General features: G+C 27.9%; 1 protein-coding gene across 2 annotated transcripts in view; it reads right to left on the bottom strand.

Moving 5' to 3' along the window:
• The window catches only part of LOC107440029 (uncharacterized), a 29,931-nt gene that overhangs the window by 5,907 nt on the left and 7,535 nt on the right, over positions 1 to 16,489 (bottom strand). The window contains exons 1-3 of one of the 2 annotated variants that reach the window (XM_016052807.4): positions 8,123 to 8,298; positions 4,804 to 4,868; positions 2,935 to 2,996 (exon numbers count right to left, since the gene is read on the bottom strand). In XM_016052807.4, coding sequence (XP_015908293.3) covers positions 2,935 to 2,996; positions 4,804 to 4,868; positions 8,123 to 8,215 — 220 coding nt within the window. In that variant the 5' untranslated portion in view covers positions 8,216 to 8,298. Of the gene's footprint in view, positions 1 to 2,934; positions 2,997 to 4,803; positions 4,869 to 8,122; positions 8,299 to 16,489 lie in introns of those variants that run through there. The other variant, XM_071183578.2, reaches the window with a different exon arrangement.

Below are 16,489 nucleotides of genomic sequence, written 5' to 3'. Positions count from 1 at the left end.
GATTACTTCCTTTCTAAAGAACATTATAAACACAGGTGGAGTCTCAAATTATTTATCAGCATCAATCAATTTACCAAGAGTTTTTTGAAAAGATAAGTTAAATTTGGGGCTGGGTTAATATTTATATTTATAATAATATTATTATAATAAATATAAATATTAACTCAGTTAATATTTATTATGTTTAATATTATTTAATTACTGAATAAATATTTATTATGATATCGTCAATTTAAAACTCAACTCAATGTCCCTCAAAATTGTTCTAATTGACGTTTCTTCACAGGAAATTATTTTTTCTTAATGAAACGGCTGGACCAACAGTTGTACCCTAAGTCGTTTTTATTGTTATAAAAGTGTTTGATATACATCCTAATAATTATTACATTTTTGAGATACCATATTTGTTTTTTCTTCAACATATTATGCGTCTCAACATAAAATGTATTCTTATATATCAAATACTTTTAAAACAAAAAAGTAGGATACAAATTTTATACCAAGCGTGTTTAAAAGGTCTGAATTTTGTGTCAAAATTTAAATTTCTTAATAATGATGCATAAATTTAAATAAAGGTACATACGTTTAAATGAATAGTTGTGTGGTAATATTTTAACTTTAATCAGAAATGTATTTTTATGCTAAAATATTAAAGTTCAATGTTCATGGTATTAAATTTTTGAAAAAAACTATAGATACTATAGATAGATATAGATCGTTGAAAAAACTATGGATAGCTATAGATCGTACGCTTATAACCAGAAGTTATTGCTAATAGAAAATAACTTGCACTCTGGTTCAAAACATTGCCCACTTTTTTTTTTACTTGATTTATTTTATTTCTGAAAAGGATTGTGAAAAAAAAAATTTTGCGATAAGCACTCATCTAAATTATTTAATATTTCTTATTTAAAATAAATTTAAACTTTTGCATCCAGAAACAAGTTTTAAAATCAATAATCTTAAAATACAAAGTAAGACATAATTTCTTTTTAAAAACCTTATCGTGATTAATTTTTATTTGGGCAAATTAAAGGTGATGAATGTAAAATACTTTGAAATTCTAGAAAAATTATATTATTCTTATCATGCAATAAATTTCAAATTTATCTCAATGAATCCTATTCCATTTCCTCTTCTTAGTTGCGCCTTAGTATATCGTTTTTGTTAACTACAGCAATTATTTAGCAGCAACATTAATCAGCAATCAGTTCAATGATTCTCAAATGACCATTCTCTATTAATAACTCCTATATGACTTTTATGTAGCTAGAATTGAGGAGAAAAAGAACTTCTTACTTAGTTTCGCTATTTCAAGTCAAATGTTTATGAACTTGAAATGAAACAAAAACGAAAAAGGACGAAAAAATATTAATATATTATTTATTAAAGAAGAACTATTTTAATATTGCACGAATCAAGTGTGAGATGAATTACAATGAAGCTACACACAAAAAGAAATAAAAGGTATAAATGAGAAATGAATAAACAATTCTTTACTGGGTTTGTTTCTGTTCGAATTCCAAGAAAACCAATGAATAGAGAAGCGAATTAATTCAATGAATGTTAAAAGAATTCAATGTATATTAAACTTAAAATTTAGGAAAGAGGGATCTAGAGTGATCATTTTTAATAAATCATCCGATTTTAATAAATCTTACTGATCATCACTCTGTAAAATCCAAGCATTCTTTTTTTTTTCAATAAAATTTAAATGCAGGTTTTTCTTTTAAAGGATTTATTAGCTAATTAGGAGGAATACTTTTATAACCTTAAACTGACCTTTATTGTGTTAAATTAAAATAGTTGTTTTGATCCCTTTTTACACCTCAATATGGTTTAATGTTTACAAATAATGAAGAGACCAAACGCTTTTGCATAAGCCAGTTGGGAACCAGCTCCCCACCATGTCCACAAAAAAGCATTGGACTCACACTTCACCTTATTTACGAAGCAGAGGAGTTTAAACTTGAATTAAATAACCTTTATGTCTGAATATACTAAATTAAATACTGAAAAATACTACGAAACACTGCTGAAGCTTAGCCAGACTTTTCAGAACTAAGAAAAAAGAATCTTGAACAAATATGCAAGCTCTTTTGATGGCAAGGTTCGCCAGTTCTCAAAATCATTGCTCTGTTTCAAAAGTTTATTATTACCAACACCCTACACTCTGCCTATATTCTACACTCAGCAACCAGTGACTACAGCATTTTTTCTGATATTAAAAAACACTTAGCCGGAAAGGGATTCAGCATTTCGACAAAATAAATTATGAGGTTAAGGCAATGGCGGAGAAGTGGTAAAACATGAACATATAACAATTGCCACACCAGCGACAAAATTACGTTGACTATCTTAGAGAAATAAATAAAATAGTTATATAAAATAATAAAAAAATAGTTTAACCTTCAAATAATGGAAAGTAAACGGATTTTGCATAACTTTTAAGCAAACTTGTTTATTATGGGTTTTTTCTATCCTAGGGATTGCAATTACAATTTTCTCTAGCCCCTTCTCTAGCCTACTGTGTAGAAAAATTATTTTATGTACACTCATAGATCTTAATAAAATCTTAAGGAATCGTACGAAATCTTTCATGCTATTTACCAATTAAATTTGACATAAAATAAACAATTAATTCACAGAAATGAATATTTGGTAAAGGAAGTGGAGACAGAAGCATAATTAAGAGGAATTATTTATAGTACATATATATTAATTTCAACTTTTGGGGGAAAAACTGTTTTATGCCTAAGAACAATAAACGCTGCAAAACAATCCTCAGTGTTGGTGAACAGCAAGGAACAAAAGGCTTAGCCCTCTAGTAAAAAATTTATTGTGGTAAATTATGAAACGAAAAACTGAGGATTCTATTAAATTCTGTTAAATTAACTGTGCAGAAAATTAAACAGTTAGGTAAATATATAATACCATCAGAGTGTGATGATTGGTGCACTGCAAAACTTCCCTCAGAACTATCCTCAGAATTCGACCTGCAAAAAGAAACTTATGTACCGTACTGAAGAGTTAGAAGAGTAAATTTTATAAGTAAAATAAATACATACATGGGATACATTAAAATAAATACATAAGTAAAATAAATACACAAGTCAGTTACTACATTTTTGTTTCTCTACCTGTAAATTAATATGATTCAAACTCAAAATGCAAAACAATTAACATGAACAAATACATGTACTACAACTAACATACACAAATTATTAAACTGTTAAGATGAGCCAATACTTTAAATCTCCTTTCTTTTCTTAAGGCATAAATAAATATATATATATATATATGTTATTGTTATTATTATTATTAAATTCAAAGGTATATGTATTTAAGTTTAAATTTGTTATTTAATAAATTAATGATAATAATTACTTTTACTTTTTCTTTTCTTTCAAACTTTTGCATTGAAAGATAAAGAGCAGGAAAATCTCCTTCGAATAATCACAAATAATTTAATAATTGCACTAATCATTTGAACAATGCAGCATTTCTAAATTATATATATATATATATATATATATATATATATTTAATTAAGAAGTGAAATCAGTCAAAAACGTACTTTAGTTAATTAAAAATAGTTTTTCTTTTACACATTTCGATTCCTTACCCTCAAATTTTGGGAGATAGACAAAGTTTCGAAGAAAATTGGGTCATAAATGGGAGTTCTAGGATATATATATATATATATATATATATATATATATATATATATATATATATATATATATATATATATATATATATATATATATATATATATATATATATATATATATATATATATAGTTTTAAATTAGTAATTCTCTCTTCTGAAAATTAAACAGAATCGTAACCATTACTTCTGCTTGGTGGTAATAACAGATTTATTTTTCAATTCCAAATTTATAGAAAATATAATTTAATCATTAGTTTCTTTTTTATGTAGCTTCCTCCCTTATTCTAACATTAAAAATACAAGCAAAATAAAAAGCAAATTTAATGCTTTATTTTCTTTAAATGAGTAATAAAGACCTTTCATTTTAGATAATGGTTACCAGATGGCAGTATCAATTGAATTTGTTGACTGTATTATTTCTTTCCTAGCCTTCATTCAAGTAAAATATTAATTGAGTTTTAAGTTATGGACTATAAACGGTATCAGATGATGCCTCTGAAATATTCTTTTCTTTTTTAAAAGTATTTCTTAAAATAAATTATTTATTGATTTAAATGATTTAAATACACTTCTCTTAAGATACCAATTCTCTTTTTACACATATTTGTCATTTAAAATCTTAAAGCTTACTCATTTAAAAGCTGAAAGTTACGAACAGCGTATGCAATTGAAACTACATCAAATTTATTAAAGAAAAAATATCTCTTAATAATATTCTTCTATTTGTTTTTATAATGTTTTGAATGATTATTTGTGTAATTGCAACTAATCGTATTCACTCAAACTTTTATATCTTTGATATTAATAATATTTTTCATAAAATATCTGCAATCTTAAGTGAATGATTTCATTATATACATTAGATCAGCAGAAGCAACAAAATCTTTGTTTTCCAAAATTTGAGAGGAGACTTTTTGTCATTTCCATTACAGTGGCCACAGTGGTGATACTTTAACCTATTTCCAGTCATCCAACTTCTTGTCCACTACCGCAAGCACTCAAATACTTGCAATTAATAAAGTTAATACAAAGATATAATTTTATTAATAATAAAATTATTAGCAAAACAGGAAACAGCTTCCGTTAAGGAAAAGGTAAACATATTTGATATAAAAATAAAGAATACTCACGGTGGGTTAAATTCATCTCTCCTAACACCATATGTGTTCCTATAACTCCCCTCACTGCAAATATCCTATTAAAAAAATCAAATAAAAGCTAAAAAAAACTCAAATTTGGACATCTAGAAGCATATATGTGTTTAGATACCTTATGATTTTGATGTAACCAAGATACAAATTTGAACCAATTGTTTGACTCATTGAAATGGTAATGGGATGAAATTGAACCACTGAGGGTAGATCTAAACACATTTTAGAACTGGTAGAGGCATTAAACGAAGTATAAATAGATAAAATTTAACTGTCATCATTAGCATTGGCGTGACAGAATTTTGTGTCTGGGCCTTCCGTAGAAGCTTTTCCTAATCTATTTTTCTTGCGGAAATTGATCTCCAGTTCTTCTCTTTGAAGATGACCAAATACTCATCCACTTTCATCTTTCCAATCTCTTTTTTTTTTAATCTTTCTCTTCGTTAATTGTTGCTCCCTCGTGTTATTTAAGGTCTAATAAAAATCATCAATTCTGTTTGCCCTGAGCTCATTTTTATTACGTGGCCTGATCATCTCATTCTACTTAGTTTTATAAATTTAATGATAACATTCTTAAAAATTTTATAAATGTCGAAATTATAACTTTTTCTCCTGATAATTATACTGTCAATGGATGGTTCTCAAAACTTTCCTTTCAAATATCGTAAATATCTTCTACTCATTTCTAAACATGTTCCATGGCTCTGAGACATAAGTCAAACCATAAAGTTAATTTTTACTTCAAAATTTAACATTTTTTTTGTAAAATATTCCAATTGTAAGGGCATATTTGTGAATCTTGTAATGCTTCCTGTTTTACGCACTGATTGGATTTTCTGCAGAAAAGTAGTGAAATTTTTTTACGAGATTTTTATTTTATTTATTATTTCTGTTAAACCTGAAAGCAATAATTAAAAAAATGATTGCCATGAAATCACCAATGTTTTTTTCCAGTTGTATAATTGTTTCAACTCATTTAATAAAACAATTGTGTTTGGTTTGTACTACACAAATTACAATACCAAACAAAACAATCAAACAATTTTTTTAAATAATAAAATTGAGAATAAAGTTTAAAGAAGTAATTGCATATTTTAAAAAGTGGAAAAACCCATATTTCTACCAAGAAATGTGCGTTTTTAAATGTTAATGCTTTACACAATGAATATATAGACACTTTCAAAATCTTTATTGTGATAGCAAACCAGATGGAAAAATACAACTTATCAGTTTTCTTCTTAAATTATTTACGTTTAACAACTTTAGACAGTGTTATAAAAAAAAGCTATTTTTTTATAAATCGAATTCAAATATTTTCGAAATGAAGAAATTGTACATAAAAAGTAGTAAAGAATAGTAGTAAAGTAGTGGCCAGGATTACGCATTTGATTGGTTAAAATAGTTAATAGTTGTAGTGAAGTAAGATGTAATTTAGTAACAAAAAGTTACTGTAAGGTACATTTTAAGTTACTTACTGTAAGTTATAGTAAAATAGGTTAGTTTTATTAACTTAAAGATAGTTAAAGTAAGTTACAGTAAAGTTTTTAAGTTAGTTACTGCAAGTTACAGTAAAGCACGTACAGTAAAATACGCATTGGCTTTATTTGTTGACTTTCCTATAACGAGAAAAAACTTTTTAATTTGTTGTAATTTACTTGGTCTGCCTACGCATAAAAATATACTCTGTAAGAAAAAGTATATTATTATGCAATTAAGATTCAAAATATTTTTCTACTTTTTCTATATTATAAAACACCTAAGCATTATTATTATTTTCAGGATGTTTCTCTTTCTAAATTACAAAATATTTTTGATTTCGTAGAAATTCGTGTACTTTATTATTTTCCATAAAATGCTAAATAATTATATCAATTGATCTGATGTTTTAAGAAGGATTCCTTTTTCTGAAAAAAGTCACTATATACAAAAGGAATAATTATTTGTAAACTCATTTTGTAAGCATAACTATGAAAAAATTGTTCTGTATGCATATTTGACGATATTTTTAAGAACATGCTAAAGACCTTGATATTTTTAATATGTCTTTTGATGCTTTAAAAAAATATGTTTAAATGTTTGATTGTTGAATTGATGCTCGTTTTTTTTTCTCAATATGCACCACTTTAACAGGGTTTTTTTATTTGTTAAGGTTTTTTGTCGCTGAAATAAATAGAATGAAATCAAATAAATACAATAAAATTAAACTTTAAAAAAATTAAGTTAAATAAATGAAAGAAATATTTCTCTATATACACCACTGTAAGTAGATTTCTTTTACCTATGGTGTGGGTTTTATCGTTGAAAAATAAAATTAATAAAATAAAATTGATAAAATAAAATAAAATAAATAATGTAAATAAAATAAAATAAATAATGTAAATAAAACAAAATAAAGCAGATAAAATAAAATAAAATAAATGAAGCAAAAGAAATAAAATCCAATTAAATGAATAAAATGAATGGAATAAAAAAATAGAATAAAATAAAATAAATGAAACAAAAGAGATAAAATCCAATTAAATGAATAAAATAAATGGAATAAAAAAATAGAATAAAATAAAATAAATAAAATAAAGTTAAATAGATTAGATAATTTTTTCTCTATATAAATCCCTGGGATACTGGATTTTTACTTAATTTACTTAATTACTGTATTTTTACTTAGATTTTTAATAACTGGATTTTTTTATCTATAGTCTGTGTTTCATCGTTAAAATAAATTAAACTAAATTAAATAACTAAAATAAATTTAAAAAATTCAATTTTTCGAAATAAACACTACTGTAACTGGATTTTTTTGTATGTAAAGTGTGTTTTGTCATTAAAATAAATAAAATAAAATTAAATAAATTATTTAAGTAGAATAAATTAAATTAAATTGAAATAAATAAATTAAATAAATGTGTCTTAATATACACTACTGTTACTGGATTTTCTTATCTGTATGTGCGTGTTTCATTGTTAAAATAAATAAAATTAAATTTAATTCATTAAATGACTAGAATAAAATGAATAAATAAAATTTGGTAAAGAAATTGAAATTAAATAAATTGTAATTAAATAAATAAAATTAAAATTTTTCAATATACACCACTGCAACCGGATTTTTTTTTATCTTTAGTGTATGTTTCGCCGTTAAAATAAGTAAAATTAAATTAAATAAATAAAATAGAACTAAATAATATTAAATAAATAAATTAAATTAAGAAAATAAAATATATATAATGAAATAAACAAAATAAAATAAATGAAATGAAATAAAATAAATAATTATTTGAAGAAAAAAAAAATTTCTTACTTCTTCTTCAGAAGAAGATTCAAAAGAAGATGAGGAAGAATCATCTGTTGAATCATGCGAATCACGAAGATTCTCCTTGTTTGTCGGCAGCATAAAGCAACTTCTTAGTCGAAATAGAGAGCTAACTGACAATATAATATCCGAGTTTCGAACAGGTAGGTAAGTGATGAAATCGGTTGAAGAGGAGCGCATCTCTTTGGGTACATTTGTCAATGCGCAGTTCAGTCTGATTAATTTGTACCGCGGCAGCTCTCGTTGCTATAGCAACAAAGTTTTTATTTATCTTTCATGTAGTTTAGCTTGTTGCTAGTACTTGTAGTTCAACTTGTACTTTCTTGTAGTTAGTACTTGTTGCTTCAGCAGGCAAGGTAGATTTTCAACAGGTCCGCTTATCTAATAATAGTCAAATAGTAGGAGACGGAAGAAAAACATGCCCAAAACGAAACGTTTTAGTACGTAGCTTATAGTTTTATTTTAATTAGTACCTACTATCAAAATTGTTGGAAGTATAATTAGCTTCGATTGTAGCATGTAGATTTTTTTTTACTTTTCTCCTGAACGAATTAGTAATATTTCTCCTTAAAATTAAAAAAAAAGATTTTTTGTATAAAAAAACGATTTCTAGTATATAGTTTATTTTTTTATTTATGTTAATAATTCTTGCCAAAATTAATTTACCATTTCTGCGAAAAATAGTATGGCGATTTTTCATTTTTCTTCTAAACGAAAGAGAACCATTTCTCCATTAATTTTGCTTTTTAGTACATTTTTTTTTATTTCAGTTAGTACATATTAACAAAATAATTAAGAGTTATAGGCAAAAATAATTGTATGACGATTTACTACGCTTCTCCTAAAGGACTTAATATCATTCTCCAATTAATTTTTCTGTTCAGTGGGGAGCTCATTTTTTTTAAAAATTACATCGGTGACTATCATTTATTAATTGTTTTCAAAATTATTCAAGCATCATTGACTTTAATAGAACGACGATTTTTTACCTTTCTTCCGAACAATTTAATTTAATTTCTTCATTAATTTTTCTTTTCAGTACATAACTTCTTTTTTATTTCAAATACCGTTTATTTTTTATTATTTAGTTTTATAGAAATGCATTTAAAAGCAAAATTATTAAAAAAAAAAAAGAAATAAATTCGGCGTTTCAAATTACTTAAGGAATACTAATTTGGTCGAGTAATTCAGCTGTGCTACGACGCTCACTTTGATTATTGATAGCGTGCAATAAACTCCTATTTTTTATTATTGAGACTAATAAGAAGGCAAACATCACAATCACTGATGCAATCAATAAATATTTAAAAATCAGAATCATTTTCAGTTTTCTTTATATGAATTGCACTAGCTCCATACCAATGAGAAATTTCCTTTTATAATTGTCTCACTTGCACGATGTAATTGAATTATTAGGATAGCGAGCTAAAATTGCCCTTTTCTCCCACTGCTCAAACTTCAGGACTGGTTCTGGGGTTCTAAGAGAGACAGACAGACGCATAGACAGACAAACGTGTCATTCATTATTATAATAAATGAAAACTCATGTCTAAATGCAGGTAATTTGCACTTAAATTAGATGTCTTGTTCTTTCTTAAGAAAATGCTATTTTGCTAACGCCTTTCTTTCATCAAATGTTGTTTTGACTCTCATTCTTATGACTGCGCCTTCGCTTGATATTTCAGTTTTCAGTTCTTTGTTGCCAACACAAATAAAAAAAATTCTATCGACTTTCTAACAAAGCACGCCTTAATGTCAAATTATATTAAGATGGATGGAAATTGAGAAAACACCTTTATATGTGCTCCAATATTTCCGTCTATGTTTCAGAACTATAATTTATATTCATCATTTTACTCCAAATTTATTTGCTGCATCATTTATTTTAAACAGCCTAATTTTTAGTGGATTTCTATATTTTTAGAATAGACATGTAAGATTTTAAAATCACTGAACATCATTTGGCACAAAATACACAAAGACTTTTGTAGCATCAAATAAAAGTAAATTACTTTAGGGCATAAATATTTATATAACTCCAATACTTGCGGAAAAACAACTCATTCTACAATAGGTTTTGAATGCAAAGGTGTATGAGTTTATCCTCAATTCTTTGTAGTGAACTGGAACTCCTTCTTTTGCTAAAGAAAACGTGTTGCTTAATATATTCTTGATACCTCAGCGATCTTTTCTCCGGGATTTTTAAATCTTTTCAACAATTCGAAAGAAAGAATTTACATCTCTATTCAGATGAATTAAAAATGCCGAAGCGAGAAAAATTAGATCCACAACTAAACAAATCAGTTTTCAATTTGTTTTTCTTAGTACTAAAGTTGCAGCATCTTTTTATTCTTTGTGTTTTCCTCAATGGTAGGAAAATGTTTTTAAGGCGATTTTTTTTTCTTCCTCGCTCTCTTACGAAAATATTTAGGAGAATGATTTATTCTCTAAGGATTCTTTTGAAGCAGCAATAAAATATAACAATTATACATAAACATCGAATATTTTTAGCCAAAGAAAAATTGAAGCCGAATATTTTTAGCAAAAGAATTAATTGCTTGATGGAAATATTTGGTATTTAAAATGTTTTCAAAAATAATATATTTTTTTACGTATAAGACTAAACGGTCAACATGAAGGAACATGAAGTTTTTTTTAATTTTTTGATATTATATTATTTTAAATTGATGATGTATTTTTAAAAACTTTTCAGTTCGCTGAAAAATTTCCCGTGTTATGGAAAATACTTAAAAAATCGAAACTAAGATTCAGACCAAATATTTGACCACTATTGCGATTATACTAAGGATTTAGGCCGACCAATGTCCTGACAAAATTAAAAAAACTGGTAGCAAAATTTTTAAAGAATCACTCAAAAATAACTTTCCTCTTTTCCTTACTTATAACTTTAAAGAAAGCTATTTATGTTAGCAAAAGTTATTTTTGGTTTCTGCCTGAAATTTCTGTCCTCTACCAGAAATTTTTAATTTAAATTATTTCTGTTCTCTGACAGGAATTTCTGTTTCCTGCTTGGAATTTTTCATCTCTACCAGGAATTACTGTTCTCTGCAGGAATATTCTGTTTTTACCCGAAATTCCTGCTCTCTGCTAGGAACTCTCTGCTATTCTCTATCAGGAAATCCTTTTTCCGGATATTAAATTGAAAATGTAAAGGAATGAGTTTTCGAATATCCTTCTGAAAACCTTACTACCAGTTTTTTGGTTTTCTCGTGACGCTGGTCAGCTTATCTGGAAACCATATTTTCCAGTTTATAGCCGTATCGTATTCAAATCGGTCGTATTCGAACCCGGTACACCTCATTGGACACTATTTCTCCTGAGCCACCACGGCTCACTGTGCATGATTGTTAGCAGCAGTGGTCAAGAGAAGATACTGCTTCAAGAAGACCGAATTCTGGGAGGCCGCGCGGCACTAATCGGAGGGAAGATCTTCGTATACGGCGTATGACTGTGGTGCACCGTACTACGTCTGCATCAGAAATTCGAGCTGCAGTTTGCACAGCAGTGACACAACGAACTGTTACAAATCGAAAACTTTAAGTACAGCACCGAGTGAGATGCCCTGTAAGTTGCATTCCACTCACTTCAAACCACTGCCGTTTACGACGTGATTGGTGTCGAGTTAGAGCTCACTGAAGGACAGAGTGGAGATCTATTGTGTTTTCTGATGAAAATTGGTTTTTCCTTGGTGTCAGTGCAAGCCGTATATTGGTTAGAAGGAGGGCAAGAGAGGGCCTTCTATAGACCTCACTCCGGCCTAGACACACAAGAGCTACACCTGTGATTATGGGGAGTAATTTCCTATGACAGCAAGAGCACTTTCGTGGTTACTCTACTCACCTTGACGGTAAATTTGTACTGTAGCCGGGTGATCCAGCCTATTTTGTTGCCATTCATGAACAGCATTCAATTGGATATTTTCAAACAGGATAGCACTCGCCCTCATGCTGCTGTTGTAACCTAACATGCTCTACAGAATGTCTGCATTCTGCCTTGACCTTCTAAATCACCAGATCTTTCACCAATCGACCACGTATGGGACATCATTGGACGTCAACTTCATCGTCATCCACAACCGGCATTAACTATCCCCGTATTGACTGACCAAGTGCAACACAAAGAACATATAAGTGAGGAGAAGACCAACTCTCATAGGCCCCCATGTGAACCTGTTCCGGAGGCACAGGTTAACTCCATCGAGGTGTGGAAGTATTGCCAGGAAAAAAACCTGCCTCCTAACAAAGGGTCCCGCTCTCCTCACCCCCTAAACAGCCCCATTCCCCTCCGCTCCCAGCAAACACCTCCCTCCTTTGTCTCCCCTCACTCATGCAAACAGCTAATGAAAAGTGTCTCAACACCAGTCTGCTTTTATGCTTTACAAACTTATGTGGTCTTGAAAAAGGTTTACAGGTTTACTTATTAAAACAAGGAATTCCACAAAATGACATACAGCATCTGTATGACGCAATGCATACCGTTTTGTATGCTTGCAATTAAAATTCTGGTGGTTACACCGGTTATTAATGCACCAGTATTTCACGTTCGAAATGCTTTTTCTCTTAATTGCATTTACCTGTGATCTTGAAACTTTAATCAATTAAATATTTTTATCAGACAAACGCATTGCCGAAATTTCAATACTCCACAATTTTTTTTCTTCTTCTTGTTGGGAATCTTTTTCCATCACTGTAGTACAGGGTGATTATAAAGTCCCGGACCCATTTTGATGTTTAATAACTCATAAAATAATAAAGATAGATTAAAATTAATAACATAAATGGTTAGATAGACTCAAAAAGTTTCATGACCCTCGTCAATGAACTTCCACATGTGCCCCCTTCGTCGCACGGATAGTCAAGTCGATAGTCAATTTCACGCCAGGTAGCGGCAAGCATGTCGGCATCCACAGAGGCTATTGCGATTGTAACTCTGGCTTTTAGGTCATCAATGTTCGACAAGATCCTTCTGTAAACATTGTCCTTTATAAATCCCCAAAGAAAAAAGTCCAGCGTTGTTATATCCAGGTGATCTGGGTAGCCAAGGAATTGGACCTCCTCGCCCAATCCATCTTTCAGGAAAATGGTCATTCAAAAAACTACGAATAATGATACCCCAATGAGGTGGTACACCATCTTGTTGCAAAAGGACATGTGGCTGAAGATCTTCTAGTTGTGGAAATACAAAGCTTTCCAACATGTCTAAGTATACGACTGGTGAGACCGTCTTTTCTTTAAAAAAGAAAGCTACCTGGCGTAACTATCGACTTAATATTCTTCGTGCGACGAAGGGGGCAACGTGGAAGTTCACTGACAATGGTCATGAAACTTTTTGAGTCTATCTAACCATTTATGTTATTAATTTTAATCTATCTTTATTATTTTATGAGTTATTAAGCATCAAAATGGGTCCGGGACTTTTTAAGCACTCTGTATTTAACAAAATTATACTATTTCGAAATTTAAAGATAATTGAACGATTGAGTCAATAAATCGAAAAGCAAATTTAATGTTTGGAGCATAAATTTTTCCTGATAATGTGAAAATAGTTTTGAAAGAAGTGACGAAAAAATTTATCCTTGTAGTATTCTATTCATTTGAGTAAAAAACAATTTACATTATAGAGATAACTATTAAAAAGACACATAATTATTGGAATTTTCTGGTAGCAAAACTAGCAGATCCCCGAATTCTTAGTATTCATTCAAAAGAGCATCTTTTATTTTAGAAAGTGGAATACTATAAATGACAAATTGGAAATCAAATGTCGGAATAAATTTAATTTTGTCGTTTTTATTAAATATCTAAAATAGGTTGATATTGGTAACAATCCGTGAAAAATCTTCTTTAATTAACATTGTATTTAAAATATGCATGCTCCCTCATCACAATTTTATTAACTCTCAGCACAGTAGAGATTTTTTTTTACTTCAATTAAAATAACAATTAATTGATTCAGCAAATATGTGCAAAAATCGCCCCGAATTATGTTTCATGAAAATGAAAAATATGTAAATAGTTTTATTAACAATTAGTATATCAAAAAGTACTGTATAAATCTTGTTCAATTTCGTATGAAAATGAAGTGTAAAAAAGTGATTTAAATACTTTGGCTAATAGTTTGAAAATATTGTGCATTTAAAATATGCATGCTCCCTGATTTCAATTTTATTCATATTTCACCACTAATTTCAAAAGATACTTCGATTAAAATTAAAGTTTTTATTTGTCTTTAGCATGCATTGCGCTTAAATGTAAATAGAAGCTACGCATGGATGCAATCTGATATTTTTGTGTTAGCTAAAGATGGTGTAGAGAAAAAAATTAAAAAAATCGAAATAAATTTTTTCTTTATACAATATTTAAGCAGTTTCCACAAAAATATATTTTTAGCAAACCCAATGAAATTTGATTACATTATTGAAATCCATGTTATAATGCCTCTAAAGCCTTCGAAATAAATAGATTATTTCCACCTCTATTAAAATGTCAAGAGTAAGAAATTTAAAAAGCATTTTCTACCAATGCTTAAACATAAATTTCAGATGATTTTCTAGCAAAATAAAAAGAAATAAAATATTGTTCTAAACCCACTTTAAAAATAATTGGATTTTGGGATAAAAAATATCATTTGAAATGTATTATCTTTTTTTTCTAACACAGAAGAAGATATACATATTGTATAAAGTGAAATTCAAAATATGAAAATAAAATTTAAACATGAATTTTAATTTTATTTCTTTAGATTTTCTGAAGTCATTTTTATTATATACCAAAGTATACTAAAGTGAAAAACAACGCGAATAATCCGAATATCAAATACAAAAATGGACAGTCTACATATACCCTATTCTTTTGGATATTCTGGTATAAATGGAACTTATTGGGTAAATTTATTTGCCTTTTTTATAGTTTTAATTCCTGTCCATATTTGTGTGATTTGTGCTTTATTCACGTTTTTTTTTTCGCCTTAGCCTATGTAGTACAAAATATTTTTCTCATGTCAAAGTATATTGTGACATTTCTATTTTAGAAAAAGGAAACATTTTCGATCTTTTATAACTATTTTTCATTTCTCAATTGTTGCCACGTGTTGTATTAGTTATCAATGCTTCAATTACGGCTAAAATGATTTTTATTTTTTAATTTAACAAAATATTTGTAGAAATACTATTTGTAATAAATATTTTACTGAACAAGATCAAATTTAAAAACTACTGGAATTTTTCAATACAATAAAATTTTTCCGAATGAGTAGCCTTGTATACTACACTCATTTACTGTCTTTTCAGTATTAATTTTTATTACTGTAGTAAACGTTTACTGTGATGAATTGTATAAATAAAATGTAACATTTAAAAAATGATACTTAAAGTACAAATTAAAAAAAATTAAAATTACTCGTATTCTGATATAAAAAAAACTCTAGGTGAAATTTGAAATTCAAATCAATTGCTGAAATTTTTAAGAAAATATAAGAAAAACATTTTTTTAATTTTCATGTCTGGCGCAGTTTTGCTTTCTTTGCAATTTCTTATTTTTCAAATTGCTCAAATTGTCTTTCAAATTTCGGGGTTTTTTTTCCATTGGGGCTTTTTACCATTTATAAGAAAATTCCTAACTTTAATTTTTTTATAATCGATTGAAAACAAAATATGTCAAATCACGCGAATTTAATTAAGAGTGAAGTTTATTGTTATTTCGTTTTTAAACATATTTCCTCAAAATAATTCTCAAACTGTGCGAGCAATCAAAACATTCTTAAATATAAAGCTTTCGAACATTTATAAATTTAAATCTTAATGATGTTTTCGATCCTTTTCCTGATCAAGAATGGAAAATGTTCGATTGTTTACAGTTGTCATGGTAACATCTTTTTGGATAATCGTGCTAGTTTTATCCATAAGGTGCATGAAATCGTGAATAAACATATTAGTTAAAAGCCCGTACGCAAAAATAAATATAAGCACATGCTTATACTTAAACTCCTACGAATATCCTTAAGACGAGAAATAACTGATATTTAAAGGAAATTGGGATTATGAATTCCTAATGTAGAAGCTAATCCTATTTCAAAAAGCTGAAATAATCGATTCTCGTGAATAAGTCAATATATAGACAAATTATAATACTTAGTTTCTTCAAATACATTTTTATTAAAAGAACACTTATTAATAAAATGGTTTATTTTACAAAAACTTACTTTTTTCACTCACGGAAAAACTAAGAAAATTATATAAATTTAAAAGCTTTTTAATTAATAATAAAATTGATTCATAATATTTTTGAAAGGGTAAAAATTAAATTAAAGTGCATGTTATGTTACTCTTCGAGAACA

Source organism: Parasteatoda tepidariorum, chromosome 7 (assembly GCF_982258835.1).
Source record: "Parasteatoda tepidariorum strain Cologne lab strain chromosome 7, Ptep-v5.0, whole genome shotgun sequence".
NCBI classification, from domain to species: Eukaryota; Metazoa; Arthropoda; class Arachnida; order Araneae; family Theridiidae; genus Parasteatoda; species Parasteatoda tepidariorum.
This window is presented reverse-complemented; position numbering and strand designations above follow the sequence as displayed.